Genomic DNA, 15,543 nt, shown 5'->3' on the forward strand with positions numbered 1-15,543 from the left:
TTTTTATTCCTCAATTATCTGTAAAATGATTTTTTAAACTCAAGAACGGAAAAAAAAAATCCACAAACAACTAAAGGACAAATGTGACCAAGTATATAATTCAAGGGCAAAAAGCACCAATTTTCATTTTTTATTTGTAGTTTTTAAAATTCTGAAGTTTCTATTTTTCATGAAATAATATTTTAAGCCAACATTGAAAAGAAATAAGCAGTGCTATGGATCTTCAAGATTTCAGTTAGAATAGCAGAGATGTAGTTAATTAGTTACGGAATACCATTGCACATATACATAGCACCAAATATAAGGCAGGAAACAAAATTGGAAGTGAATGGAGACTGAAGAGTGCATTAAGTTTAAAGATTGTCTTCACAACCACAACTAAAAAGCATATTGAAAATTCTGCTCACCTAAAAGTCTTTTAAATTCTAACCAAGATAAAAATTACAAATAAATTTCTTCCAAGTACATGTGATATAATATTCCTGCACTGCAGTAACCCTAAATGGTTCACCCAGTAGGACCAGTCAGAAACACCTTCCTTAGCATCAAATCCCCTTCAAAATGGCCATCTCACAATGTCAAATTCTAATACCAAAGACTAGAAAAATATTCGACGGTAAAACCCCTAACAAGCAAAATCATCATCGATCACACACAAGACACAAGTAATGAAAGTTCTCCAATAGATGGTTTCATCATCATGCTGTGCTTCCTCATCTACTTCTAAGACAGAAAATCAGATTGGGACACAAATGCGGAGTACAAAATTGACACTAAGGTAAACATGGGCACATAATCATGGTGTTTTAAACTTTATGCAGAGTAGCCTTGTTATCATGGTAAATGATTGTAAAGACTTGCCAAAGATATTACTTACCACATAACTCAAAAAATGTTAGCCTTACCTTTCCTAAAAAGCCTAAGATTGCCAAGAATGTCTATGAGCATGTTGAAACAAACAAAGATCTATGGATGCAACTGGAAGTTAGAAGGTTCCTAATTGATCTCTTAATGCAACAAAAACATACTTATGATTTATATTTTCTGATGAACAGAAACCTCAAGATTGCAATGATCTTACACCTAAGAAATAGGTTCAAGATAATATTAGTTGAAAACCATTTTAAACATCTGTCACACCTTGGTCACATTCAACATCAACAGAATACAGGCATTTGGCACTAATGCACTATATTGCAAAATTTGGATAAGCTATACGTGCACAGTGCACTAGAAGTCTAGAAATGATTTGACGGTTCTGAATCAGATTTTTGGCATCCGACATTAAGTAAATAAATATCAAGAAATAAGAAAATACTTAAAGGAAGTTGGTTATATGAGAGATGCTTAAACTATGAAACTTTCAGTCTGCAATTTGCATTTTTGACATTGTTTACTGGCCATTTCAGATAGGTCAATACTAAGGGGGTTGCTTCCAACAGTCCTAGGGCTCACCAGGGAAACCAAAAATTAACCACATGTATGTAACCGGGAATAGCAAGAGCCGTTTTCTGTACTTGAAGAAAAATTTTCTACGGAACAGATAAGTACCAAAATGAACGCCTAGTTGTACTTAAAACTACTGGTGAAGTTGCAAGATGTCAGTCTCATAACCTGTGCTAGCCTGAAAAAGAAAGGAAAATCCCCCAAAAGAAGTATGGGGGAGAGAACCAGGTAAGGACAATTAATTTGCAGCTCAAGTATAGATGCCTAAAGAGAAGCAACCAATAACAGTAAGTTCATAGCAGTACATCCAAATCTTGGAGTTGGAGGAAAGCTTACTTTTGAACAGGGCCTCACACAATTCAGGTTCCTCCAACCTTGCCTAAAACAGGGGACTCCTGAGATTGAATATTTAAATCAGCAAAGAATAAATCATACAAATTAAACAGCACATGTGCAGAACATACAAAAAAAAAAAATCACCTCAGTGCTTCCTTTTCCGTTCTCTTGAGATGGAGTATCAGACTCAGATTGTGAAAACCTGAAAATTTACATAATATACTCAATATACCCTGATTCCTCTAATATTTAGCAAAACATGTTTGAATTATGTTCAGTGGTTTAAAGGAGTGAAAACTTGCATTTGTATAAGTATTACCTGATAGCTCTTGCTTTCCTTTTATCTTCCTCCGCAGGATCAACCTTTGTCAGTGGTGCAAACCTAGCAAGCCTTGCCTTCTTCTTTGCATCCTCATCAGTAGTGGTAGTTTGAGCAATCCCAAACCTAAACACATGATAGAAAAGTCAACAAACAAACAGTCACACAAGGAATACAAGTGCCATATGCAATCATAGATCAAATGGGTAGATTAGGTGACCTCTCTGCCCTAGCCTTCCTCTTCAGTTCCTCTGATTTCTTTGATGCATCTGATCCAGGTAATGAGGATGCAGTGCCAAACCTGAAATAAGACAGGTTCAATACGAAAGGCTGATGCAAAAACCAAGAGGAGCAATTTATAATTCATAATTTTTTTTTGGAATGCCATTGGCCTGTCACCTGACTAGCAATCTCAAGGACAGGGCAAACAACACCATAATAGAAATAGTTGTAACAGGAACAATTACTCTTGCTCTTTGAATTATCCATTTGCAGAGAGAAATACAACAAGAGATGCAAGGAACCTAAGTATTCCCCAACATCAGCTTACTCCACTGGACTCCCAAAGAGGCAATACCCTAGAACTACCCTGGTAAAGATGCAGATTGACTTAACCTAAGAAGATAAACTTCCCAAATTATCTAACCAATCCATATTTATTCAAAATAATTCACATAATAAACAAATCAAGAGACTTAAACATTGACATGCCATACAATATTAAGGATGTGAGGTGAGAAATTTAGCAAATGGAGAACATGCACCTCATAATTTATACCCATTGCATATTCTAGTTTCAATCAAATCAAAGTAAACCCAAAGCAAGGAAGAGCATACAAGATTGACAAAGCCATGTACTTGAACCAAAAAGGCCCTCTGGACAAAGAAAACGCCTGGTATAGAACTTATTGCAGACTATTATAAATATTACAATTGCATAGCACCTTAGGGTTGGCAACATCTTAAAGAAAGAAATAGGAAAAACAAGCTCTTTTCACTGTATTTCCTAACCCTGAATTTAAAATCGAAATTTAAATAAAACGAAAACGAAATAGGAACCCTAACCCTAAACTGTAGTATAGTAAATAACTAAATATCGTACCTTTCAGCTCTCGAATTCCGCTTTTCTTCTTCAGACAGTTGCACTGGCATTCCGAACCTCTCCGCGCGCTTAATCTTCTTTTGAACATCGCCCTCGCTGCTTACGTTGTTGACCGCCGTCGTGGTGGCGGTGGTGGCCGCCGCCTTGGTTTCGCCCTTAGATGGTGAGGTCGAAGGGTTAGGGTTGGTGAGGTGAGAAGCCTCGGCGTCCGCCGTCGGATTGGGATCTGACGGTTGAGATGGGGTCTTCGGTAGGGTTTTCGTGGGAACTTCGGTGTTCTTTGCGGTGGTCGTCGCCATGTGTGCGGTGGAAGGAGCAGTAGACTGATTGCTCTGCTGCAATGGTATCGTTGGGTGAGAATTCCGCAGACGAAACGTGAGCGCTTTGTAAGATTCCGGACTTGTTTAAGCTCTGGACCCTCTGGTTTTTGGCACTTTTAGCCCAGCCGATTAAGATATTGAGGTATTGGGGAAATCATACGGAGTATATCTTTATCCCTCAATTGTGATTTGGTAAATATTTTTTTTCTTTTTTTACAATTAGTAGTCAATATTAATATTATTAACAGATGCTACATTATAATAAAGTTAATAATACTCCCAAAAAGTATTCTATATTAATATTAGTTGCCTCAAAATGGCCAATAAAAATTTCATTTATAAGTATTCTTCACCGACGCGAATTTAATTGTCTCAACTTTCAAGGATCCTGACATAAAGAATCGGTGTCTAATTCTCACAAAGTATGGGTGAATCTAGAGGGGGACAATGGTGGCAATTTCTCCTCTCTCACAAGGCTTGGGGATCAAAATCGCAGTAGGATTTCATACCTGTGTAAATTATGGCTTTTGATATTTTAGGATCATTGAACTTATCAATCTTTTGTGTAATTGGATTTTGCATTTAAATTGTGTACAATCAAACCATTAAACAAATAGAGTATGTACAATTTATACATTTTTATTTTCAAATTCTCTTAGGGTACTTTGAAAAACTTGAAAAATGTTTCTCTAATAGAATCTAGTCACATTATTTACATAACATTTACTATGATGTAATGTGTTGTCATTCTTCAACTTTGCTGGTTGGAATGAAAGTTAAAATATTTTCAATTCAATTTGTTTGCTGGTTGGAATGAAAGTTAAAATATTTTCAATTCAATTTGTACTAAGAGAAATCAAAAAATGTTTCAATTAAATATATTTTGTTTGTTTAGTTGTTTTAATTTTTTTTAATTGAACACATTTCAATATTTTGTTTAATGTTTCAGTAAATCATGTGGCTCATGTTTTGGCACAGGTAACTAATTCATTGTTTGTCCAGGCTGTTCTAGGTCGTGGATGTTTGTTTATCCGACTTGTATTTCTCACTTGGTTGCTTTATAATGCAGTACTTAGTTTCCTTCAAAAAAAAAAAACATCAAATAATTTAATTACACAAAAGTTATAAAATCGAAAGTTTGACTTGATAACCATAGGATTTCAAATTCGACTCCGAATGAAGTTTTCTATTGAATTTATTGATTTGAGTAGATAAATTATACACAACTTATGTTAATTTACTTCATTATAATATATCCTTATGGTCTTTTACAGTTAAAGTCACAGCATGTTAAAGTATACAATATTTTTAATGAATAATTTATAAATACTTGAGAGAGTGAAAGAGAAATGTTTATTGATTTTCGGACCGATGCACATACCCTCCCCAATTGTTTGTGGCTACGCCGCATCCGCTCATCTTCAACCAATATTCATAAACTGATATTTCGAAGAACAACTTACTCTGATTCTTTGCGCTCACTCTTTATTTGTTCGATAAAGGAGAATCCTTGAGATTTGAAGCCATGAAATTGGCTTCTATAGTCCAACATAGCAGTACCCAAGCTCCACCTTCAGGCTTCACCTATGCCTCCCTCAGGAATTCCCCAATCTACCCGTTTGATGCGAACCCAAGACGGGTTCGGATTCGGTTGGCTCCACTTCACTCTCCACCACCATGTTCAGGTAATGATTTACACTTATCTGTCACTGAAAAAAGATCAGCTTTTTGAGCTCGATAGAATGCTTATTTGTGCGTTTGAACCTTCAGCTGGGTGTAGTTTTGGGCGAAGGCATAGTTTTGCAATTGTGTGCTCAAGAAAAACCGAACAAGGAGAACAATCGTCTACTTCAGGCAAGAATTTCGACCTTTGAGTTGTTCTTAATGTATGAAACAAAAAGGAGATTTTTCTGGGTACATATTTATAAAGATATAATTGCTGTAGCAACTCTTATTGATCTTTGAATTAGGCTCATAAAGATTTATTTATGTGGGCTTGCTGTCCACTGTACATTTGTAGGCAGTAGCAGAGGTAGTTTTGTAGAGTTTGTTTGTTTTTGTTTTTATTTTTATTTTTAAATAATTAATTTTATTTATGACTAAGGAAACTGCAGCCACTATCCCCAGTAAACCCCGCCTTGTGGTCCTAGCCTGCAACTAACCACGAGGAAGTAAACAAGCATAGGTTAATCTGCTAAAACTGAAAAGGTCAATAGGCTGCTCCATTGGGAGTCGAACTTGAAGCCTTATGGTTATCAACTCCTAGAATTTGGGTTAGGAAAATGCTTCTTACCCCTCCTGATGTGGCTTCCACTCATTGGGTGCCATGAATTGACTAACCCACCACTAATTTAAAAAAAAAATAGTAACCAATTAACTAATGCCTTATCATGAGGGATGGATGGGAGGGGAAAAATAGGAGGGGTATCTAGCATTACTCCTTGGGTTATTACTTAATAGAATTGAGGTCATTGTTGAGTGGAATGGAATGAGTAAAAACTAATATTGTTGGAGTGCTATAGAAATTACAAGAGTTGATAGTTGATGGTATGCAGTTGTGTTTTCTGTTATAAAGTAATATTGGCTGGTAAAACTGTCTTGCAGAGAAGGAGAAGTCACGTACTCAATCGCATAAGAGCATTAACGATATTGATAGCTCTTGCAGTACTGATGGGTCTGAAAATTATGCATCTTCAGTTAGGATTGTTGCTCTATGTGTAAGCACTTTCCTTGATCACGGTTATGCCAACTGCCAAGTTGTCAAATTTATTTCTGATGATATTGAACATTCTAATTAAAGGGAGTATAGCCCTTCATTATTTTAGGTGTTGTCCGCAGTAACATTTGGTGTTGGTTTGGGTTTCAAGGATGGAATTGGAAAGGCGTCTGAGTTTTTTGCTGGGTAAAAAATTGCAAGTTTCTTACCTGCATTTCAATTCCATAAGTTGTATAGTTTGTTGTTGTATAATCAAGTTTATTGCCTAAAATTAGTTTTAAGGTGACTTCTGTCTGATATTCTATGGAGGATTTTTCTTTATTACTTGGTCTCAAGATGGTATATTTAGCGAATCGATATTGAGTTTCACTCCGTTGTTTTTGCTTTCATTGTCAGGTATATACTAGAGCAGAGCTTGTCAGTGGACAATTTGTTCGTCTTTGTTTTGATATTCAAGTACTTTAAAGTGCCCCTCATGTATCAGGTATTCTATTTAGTCCCTTCTAAAGTTTGCTACTTGCCACATTTTTGTTCTCGTTCTACTTCCTTTCACATAGTCCATTATTTTTTTTTCTTTGTATATCTGTTATGATTGTGTTCATGACTCAAACCTACCATGCATTGGGTTATAGAATCGGGTGCTTTCATATGGAATTGCTGGAGCAATAATCTTCCGATTGTCTATCATACTGCTTGGGACAGCAACTCTTCAGGTTACCAGTTAATTCCCAACTGATACATACGGGAAGAATATAGGACACAGACACACACACACACCAATTATCAAAATATGTAACTTGAATTAGTTTTTCATAAATATTCTGATGTTCTTTTAGAGGTTCGAGGCAGTTAACCTACTATTTGCAGCGGTACTCCTTTACTCATCATTCAAGGTGCCATTTCTTCCTTGACTCTTGTATCGAACTTTGTACTCTGTTTTTTTCCTTGACTTGCCTAGATTTCATATTCTTCATCAATATTCTAGTACATTTCAAGACAAAAAAAATTGTTGCACGAGTAAGAAATAAAGACCGAATATTAATTTTTAGGTGCTTTAGGCCTTCATTGTTTTACATTATCTTTTCATTTAAAAACCAAGGTTCAGCTTCTGCTTTCGTTATAATCTATATCTTGTTGGCGTAAGAATCTCCTGCAATCTGGTTCGCCATGCTTATGTTATTTGTTTTATTTCATCACAGCTGTTTGCCGAAGAAGATGAAGATACTGATCTTTCTGACAACTTCATAGTAAAGACTTGCCAGAGATTCATTCCTGTAACCTGTATGGCTGTATTGTTCTCTCTTAATCCTTGTAATCTCGCATGATATGATATTGCATCAATGCACCAGATTGAAGTTTAAATGAAATCCAACTTTTTTTTCCCCGGTTGCAGCCGAGTATGATGGCAATAGATTCATAACAGTTCAGGATGGCATTCGGAAAGTATGTCTTCTTTTAATTTATTTTACTGGTTGATATTTCTTTCATTTCAGGAATGATAGTTCATACTTCAATAACAATTGCCTACATCGCTATGTGTTAATAACGCATTTCTACTTTGATCAAAAGCTATTCGCCATCTACTATATAATGGAGAACAAAGTTTTCTCCATTTGCAGTTCAACACAATTAACTAAAGAAGTTTGAAGACGAGATATTTTGTTTTGAATTAATTGTTCCTTGATTTCTAACAGGCATAACACATTTTGGGCAGGCTACACCTTTACTCCTCACAGTAGCCGTAATTGAACTCAGTGATATTGCATTCGCTGTACGTGCTGTGTCCATATTATGCAAGGTTTAATTCCTAGATTCCTTTATTTTTTTTTTTGTTAATGATGATTTTGATGCTTATTTTCAGGTTGATTCTATACCGGCTGTTTTTGGTGTTACAAGAGATCCTTTCATAGTTTTCAGTTCTAATATCTTTGCCATTTTAGGTACTGTTGCTCTATATTCCTCTTTCATTTTAAATTTCAAAAAGGTTTTGGTGACACCCGCATCCAATTATAACTGGATGGCTAAATCAAAGTTGATTGAAATCTTGGATGAATCATGAATCTCGATTCTGGACTGAGTTTTTTTAGCACCGCTCAACTAGCAAGAAGTTGATATTTGTAATGTATTCTGATAAAACGCATGCTATTAAGGCCAATTCTTGCTTGTGCAGGTTTACGGTCATTATACACGCTCATTTCCGAGAGTATGGCAGAGTTGGAGTATTTACAGGTGATATTTGATTCTTTTTCTGCTTTACACTTTCTGCAGAACGAGCGTGTCATTTACACACTTGTACTAGATATATACTTGACGAGTATACAACATACTATCGATATAAATAATATGAACGAGAACAGTATAAACTTTGTGAATGGCTTGTTTACAAGGTTCAGTTACTCAACCGAGCTACATCTTTGTGGTTTTGTTACACGTAACAGAGTTGCATTATTACTTACTGAGATTATCCATTACGCTAAGTCACCAATTCTATTGTTATATTTGATAAAAATCGCATTTGTTATATGAACAGCCTGCAATTGCTGTTGTTCTGGGCTTTATCGGGTGTAAGATGATCCTGGATTTCTTCGGTGAGTATCTGCAAAAGCAATCGTTTCTCTTGCACATGCGAATTCTAATCCTCGTCAAAACTCCTGCGCAGGCTTCCATGTCACCACCGAGGCATCCCTCGCCGTCGTAGCTACCTGTCTTGGCGCGGGCGTGTTGTTGAGTCTTGCCAAGAAGTCCGACTAGAGGCACATTACATCCGATCCAAAAGGCGGCCGCCTCTCTATGTTGAGAAGTTGCAGATCTTGTTTTAAGTAACATTGTCTTGTCTTCCTCCCTCTCCCACAATCCTCCATTGTCAGGAATTTTAGATACTTCCATCATCACTTGTGCCCTTTTTTTCTTGCCAAATTTTATTGTCAAGAATGTGAAATACCCATTTTCTTCATCTTGTGTTGTGATGTGATATTTCAATAATCATTAATTGGTGAATTGGAAACTTGTCAGATGAAAAGTATCAATATTGAAAGCTGGGAACTAAGGCCCATTTAGTTAATGGAAAATAAAAATATTTGAAGAGAAGTGGAAGTGAAATTTCATGGAAAAGTAGTTCCTAGGAAAATGAATTCTGTTGTTTGGTTGATGAAAAAAAATTACAGGGAATATGAATTTTATTGTTTAGTTGGGGTAAAAGGATATTAGAATAATGAGTATAAAGACTTATATGCCCGTGTGTATTAATAATGATAATAAAATTAATAATAGATTTTATTTTAATTTGGGGCCCTAATTACTTTCTTTCTGCAATATATTGGGCCAAATTAGGTTTTTTTTTTCATTTTTCTTTCTTCTCCCCGTCTCTTCTGGTCGCCGTCGTAGAGCTAGAGAGGCGGCGTCGCAGTCGCCGTTGCAGAGCCAAAGAGGCGGCGTTGCCGTCGCGGACGCCTAGACTAGAGAGGCGAGGCGGAGGTGGCGAGTGGCGAGGCGGGTAGTAGTTAGCGGAGGTCCACCATCGTAAGGGCGCGAGACGGCCGGCAACTAGCGGTGTCGCCGATCTGGAGGAGGTCTACCGTCTCAGGAAGAAAAAGAAGAAACAAGAGGAGGAAGAAGAACACAACCAAGGGTAAAATGGTCTTGCCAAATAAATTTTTCTTCCCAATCACCCCGGAAAACAAAATCTGAGCCTTTACCTCAGAATTACTTTTCCTCCAAAATGAGGAACTCATTCTCCAATATGGAAAATGAGTTCGCATGAACCAAACGCAGGAACTATGCATTTTTCATGATTTGAAGGAAGTGCTTTTCCTCCCAACCAAACATGCCCTAAGTTTTGTATTGTTACTTTGTTAGACCAAAAATGTCTTCTAAAATAATTCATATATGGGAGGTGGTGGGTTCGAGCCTCAGTGGGGGCAATACTGACTCTTGTGCTTCAATAGGTTGAGAAAGTAGTTATGAACAGATACTGCATTGTAATAGAGTTAGTAGTATTCAAAAAAAAATAAAAAATAATTCATATATCATTTTGCCATTTAATAAGGGGTCAATATGCATAAAACTAAATTTGGATGTATATCATTTGTTTTAAAATTATTAAAATAAAGTGAGTTTAAAATGACCAAATTGTTGTTGTTGTTGTTGTTGTATATATATATATATATATATATATATATATATATATATATAGTGAGGGTTCATGTAAGAAGATGCCTCAAGTAAATTGTGATGTTTGATTTGATTAGTCAATTTAATTTGGGTAGAAGTGTTGTTGAAAAAAAGAAAAAAGCGTGATCAATTTTCTAAATTTAAAAATTTATAATAATTTAAAAATTGAGCACATGCATATTTTTATTATTAAAATCGTAAATCATGAACTTGATGGACAGTTGTGGCCTCCCTCACTTTTTATAATTTCTGGGAATTGTTTGTTTGATAAATTTCCTAACTTAAATACATCTAATAATTAATTATATACTTGATGATATTTCTAAACTTAGCAGTATAATTTAAGCTTAAAACAATCTATAAGATGAATGAAAATAGATGCTTTATACATGCCAATGAACTTGTGGTCTAGTGGCATCTGGTTGCACCCTTATGTGGAAGGGGGTGGACTTGTGGTCTAGTGGCATCTGGTTGCACCCTTATGTGGAAGGGGGTGGGTTCTAGCCTGTCTCTTTGTGCTTCAGTAGGCTGAGAAAGTAGTTTATGAACGGATACTACATTGTGAAAAAATGCTTTATACATTAATATTTTACCCCATATATTCTTATACTATGTTCCTTGTATTATTTAATTTAGTATGACCTTGTTTAATTTGGATCCCTGTTTCCCTTGGTTGAGATTAACAAGTACAGGCATGAATAACAAAGAAGTAAAAAAGACAAGATTTACATTATTCGACAATAGAATATTCAAGTCTCTGACCCTATGATAACTAAGCTATTCTTTTATTATTTGTGATGGTGATAAAAACGTATTTATATGCCTTTCTAAATATATACATGTATAAAAATACTACTATACTGAAGGAGTGTTGTTCCCACACCCCCAAACGCTCTAATAGCGCTCTGATACTCAAATAGTCACTTGATACTTATCATCTTTCGGTACATACCGAACACCACTATAATAATAGTGTTTATCAATCATTTGTTGTTTACCTTGATTATTACTCCACTATGTTTTGCTAGGTTATAGTGAAGTTGCATATATAGTTAGTGATAAATGTGCAATGTTCTATATCTGTATACTATTTTTAGAAGAGTATATTCTCGTGAAACTAATTTTGTTGTTTTGAGTTGAGGTTGTTGATGTGATGAAATGTTTTGAGCATTATGTAGGTTGGAGCAAAGTGAAGAAATTCGTGGGATTAGAATTTGGGAATTGAAGCAAAATGAGTAAAGATAGTGCAGAAAAGAAATCAGGAGATCATCAATCCAAGAAAGGGAAAGAGATTCTCATGTATCAGCGCAAGAATAAATCAACAAAGGATAGTCACAACAAAAAATCAACCGCTCTCCCCTCAAAACAACACGCGCCGCCGCCGCCGGAGATAACCGTCACGGACTGGGCCGATGCCAATTCCGGCCACCTCTTGACTTGCGCCTGCCGTGTCTGCACCGGCGGCGCCCCAACTCCTCTCTTCCGTTCCAACATTATCGCACCACGCTGCCCGGAGCGGGACTGCCCCGCGGGTTTTATGCCACCGCCGCAACCGGTGGTCGGTCACTTTCGTGCTAATAAAGTTTCAAAGGCAAAAGTGTATCCCAGCGTAGTAATACCGCCGTCGTCGTCAAAGGAACCCCAGAAAACCCGCCGGGAAACCCCGCTGCCGAAGATGGAGGATATCTCGTTCATAGAATTATTAGCCTCCGGCTCGGCACCGTCACAGCCCGCCATTTCCTTCATGGACATGCTACAAAATGGCAAAAAGGTGGCCGGCGGCTATAATTTCCGGCAGCGTTTTGTTGAGAAATCGAACGGTCCCAATTATTACATGAAGATGGTGATGGAAGAAGAGGGGGGAGTGGGTGATGAGCAGCTGTTTAGGGAAGTGAAGCAAGAACTGATGATTCGCGAGGTGGATGCTTATGCATGTTTGCTGCGAAACCAAAACCTGGATTTCGGAAAACTACTCATGACAACAAATTAAAATAATGATGATATTATGTGGGATTGGAGATCCTAGGATTGATCGAACTGAGACTTAGATTCTGTTGGTTTAATGTTTATGAATTATGAATTATTGATGCTGCCTTTTGATCAAGATTATTATTTTAATATAATACATTATTGGCGACATTTTTATGTGGTTTAATTTGTTTAGGACTACCATGCATCATCCTTTTTTTTTTTCTTTGCCTCCTAAAAATCATGAAGCTACTAGCTTATTTTGAAACGCTACTTTAGGTAGCGTTCAAAAATAAGCTCTTGTTTTAAGCTACTAGCTTATTTTAAGAACATTACCAAACAGAGCTTATAGCTTATTAGTAGCTTAAAATAAGCTATAAGCTCTGTCAAACAGACACTATATCTTTAAAATAGAGTCATTGGCAAATCTGTTTAAGCTAAGATAACTTTTTTAATGCTCATTATTCTATTCACACACACATATATAAAAGATTTATGTGAAAATTAAATAGATTTCGTAATTGACTATATTCAAAAGGAAATGAAATATTAGGAGAAACAAAATGAACATAGTAATTGACTAATAATTATTATGATAATTAAGCTAAATATTGGTTGTTGAATTTATTTTTATACTCCGTAATAATTAAAGTTAAATTATTTCTCTTTTTTCATATTTATTTTTGTAATAATATAATTACTTAAGTTATATAAATATCGATCTTTTATAGATAATTGTAAACAAACAAGTCATATATTATTCAATTAATTAAGTGATACTTTTGCACTAATTTTATAATCAAATAAATGTACATGTTTAATATTAGATTTTTAAATAATTTATCTTTAATTTTATTATCTAAATAAATAATAAAAAAATTTATCCGTGAATCGCACGGGTAATTGGATAATTATTTGCTCTAATTCAAGCAAAGAAAACATTAGAAAACATAATCAATCCAACCAATTTCATCAATTGCACTATATACTATTCAATGCTATAATTTATATAATTGTATATCGATCCAAATATTCTTAAAATATTATAACAAATTCATTCCGTGCAACACACGTGCGAAAATACTAGTAATGATAATAAAATTAATAATAGATTTTATTTCAATTTGGGGCCCTAATTACTCTTTATTTTTGCAATATTTTGGGCCAAATTAGGTTTTCTTCATTCTTCTTTCTTTTCCTCGTCTCCTCCATCCTCATTCTTCTGGCCGTCATCGCTGTCGCAGAGCCAGAGAGGCGACGAGCTGTTGCAGAGCCAGAGAGGCGGACACAGAGACTAGAGAGGCGAGGCGGGCAGTAGCGAGTGGAGGTCCACAGTCGTTAAGGCGCGAGACGGCCGGCAACGAGCGGTGTCGCTGATCTGGAGGAGGTCTACCGTCTCAGGAAGAAGAAGAAGAGAAGGAAAAGAACACAGCCAATGGTAAAATGGTCTTGCCAAATCAATTTTTCTTCCCAATCACCCCGGAAAACAAAATCTGAGCCTCTACCTCATAATTTCTTTTCCTTTCTTTTCCTTCAAAATGAGGAACTCATTTTCCAATGGAAAATGAGTTTAAATGAACCAAACGTAGGAACTATACATTTTCCATGTTTGGAGGAAGTGTTTTTCCTTGGAAGTGTTTTTCCTCCCAACCAAACATGCCCTAAGTTCTGTATTGTTACTTTTTTAGACCAAAAATGTCTTCTAAAATAATTCATATATCATTTTGCCATTTAATAAGGGGTCAATATGCATAAAACTAAATTTAATTTGGATGAATGCCAATTTTTCAACCCCTCAACTTTACGATAATTGTTGAAGTCTCAAAAGTGAAGATTGATATAATTCATCCATTCGGGTACATCAACAGTTGAGGCATCGAGCCTTGTTGAAAATTAAGGGGGGAAAGGGTTGTGCCTTGTTGAAGAGCTAATGAACCCTGATGAACGGCTAATATCAATCTTCACTTTTTACCATGATTGTTCTCATTTGAACCACCTCTAGTGTGTGGAGGGTTTAAATGAGAATATAGTCTTCCTATAAAAAATGAACACCGATAACAATCATTTATTAATATTCATCAATGATTGATGATTTAGTAAAAAAAAAAAAAAACACATACATAGCTAATTTTATAAGTATTACAAATTTAAAAATTTTGTAATATTTTACAAAAATTATAAAATTAATCATCTTTTTGTCCTTATTTTTCAACAACTCTCAATTTATTCACTTAATAAATGAATCATATTAATCCTTAATTTTTATCTGAAAAAACATCTATATCATCATCTTACCACATAAGTCAAAGTTGGTAATTTAAAAAAATCAAAACCTAAAAATTATGAATTATTTTATATCCGATAATTTCACCACTAATTTGTTCTTTTTATTTGAATAATACTTTTTTGAAATACTCATGATTTTTTACAAGATATTATGTGGGATTGGATCGAGATCCTAGGATTGATCGAACTGAGACTTAGATTGTGTTGGTTTAATGTTTATGAATTATGAATTATGGTGCTGCCTTTTGATCAATATTATTATTTTAATATAATACATTATTGGCGACATTTTTAGGTGGTTTAATATAATTTGTTTAGGACTACCATGCATCATTCTTCTATTTTTTTTTTGCCTCCTAAAAATCATGAATTCCGTGATCTAATAGTTTTAAATTATGATTATCTTTAAAATAGAGTCATTGGCAAATCTGTTTAAGCTAAGATAGCTTTTTTAATGCTCATTATTCTATTCACACACACATATATAAAAGATTTATGTGGAAACTAAATAGATTTCGTAAAGAGCTGCTAGGTCACTCCTGTATTGAAGAGTTCATTTATATTGATTATAGGTCTGGTCACATCGTCTTGTTTCTTTACATGTTAAATAGATTTCGTAAAGAGCTGCTACTATATACTTTCTCAACCTACTGAAACCCAATAAGTCAATATCGTCCCCAACGAGATTTGAATTCATGACCTCCCATTTCATGCCGCTTGACCAAAGGTCTTTGGCAAGACCTTCTTTTCATTTAAATTCCTTGATATATGTAAAATGGTGAATTAACTCTAAGATGCTAAATGTGTTACACTGTATTATTCTCCCCCAAAATACGCACTTTAAAGATGCTTACAATTAATTAATGATGCGTTTTTTTTC

At 35.3% G+C, this 15,543-nt stretch overlaps 2 protein-coding genes across 2 annotated transcripts; one reads left to right on the forward strand and one right to left on the reverse strand.

Annotated features, from left to right (window-relative positions):
* Positions 1-318: 318 nt before the first annotated feature.
* Positions 319-3,651, reverse strand: LOC116017071 (protein MODIFIER OF SNC1 11). Its single transcript, XM_031257591.1, has 6 exons — positions 3,204-3,651; positions 2,322-2,402; positions 2,102-2,227; positions 1,927-1,984; positions 1,783-1,841; positions 319-1,624 (listed from the first exon to the last, which is right to left on the reverse strand). Exons 1-5 carry the CDS (start codon positions 3,500-3,502, stop codon positions 1,806-1,808), a joined length of 600 nt encoding a protein of 199 aa, XP_031113451.1. The 5' UTR covers positions 3,503-3,651; the 3' UTR covers positions 319-1,624; positions 1,783-1,805.
* A 1,248-nt stretch (positions 3,652-4,899) lies between these two features.
* On the forward strand, positions 4,900-9,265 carry LOC116014808 (thylakoid membrane protein TERC, chloroplastic). The gene is made up of 14 exons (XM_031254761.1): positions 4,900-5,208; positions 5,294-5,377; positions 6,128-6,240; positions 6,349-6,425; positions 6,636-6,723; positions 6,872-6,952; positions 7,076-7,132; positions 7,439-7,520; positions 7,633-7,682; positions 7,954-8,010; positions 8,101-8,179; positions 8,410-8,468; positions 8,770-8,827; positions 8,899-9,265. Exons 1-14 carry the CDS (start codon positions 5,049-5,051, stop codon positions 8,988-8,990), a joined length of 1,137 nt encoding a protein of 378 aa, XP_031110621.1. The 5' UTR covers positions 4,900-5,048; the 3' UTR covers positions 8,991-9,265.
* The last annotated feature ends 6,278 nt before the right edge of the window (positions 9,266-15,543 follow it).

Source organism: Ipomoea triloba, chromosome 4, assembly GCF_003576645.1.
Source record: "Ipomoea triloba cultivar NCNSP0323 chromosome 4, ASM357664v1".
Lineage (NCBI taxonomy): Eukaryota > Viridiplantae > Streptophyta > Magnoliopsida > Solanales > Convolvulaceae > Ipomoea > Ipomoea triloba.

Coding starts and splice junctions, on each gene's coding strand:
- LOC116014808 (XM_031254761.1), top strand. CDS start 5,049: ATGAAATTGGCTTCTATAGTCCAACATAGCAGTACCCAAGCTCCACCT. Junction 6,724..6,871: donor AAGTGCCCCTCATGTATCAG/GTATTCTATTTA, acceptor ATTGGGTTATAG/AATCGGGTGCTTTCATATGG. Junction 7,683..7,953: donor TTCAGGATGGCATTCGGAAA/GTATGTCTTCTT, acceptor CATTTTGGGCAG/GCTACACCTTTACTCCTCAC.
- LOC116017071 (XM_031257591.1), bottom strand. CDS start 3,502: ATGGCGACGACCACCGCAAAGAACACCGAAGTTCCCACGAAAACCCTA. Junction 2,228..2,321: donor AGGAAGGCTAGGGCAGAGAG/GTCACCTAATCT, acceptor TCATGTGTTTAG/GTTTGGGATTGCTCAAACTA. Junction 1,842..1,926: donor ACGGAAAAGGAAGCACTGAG/GTGATTTTTTTT, acceptor ATTCAATCTCAG/GAGTCCCCTGTTTTAGGCAA.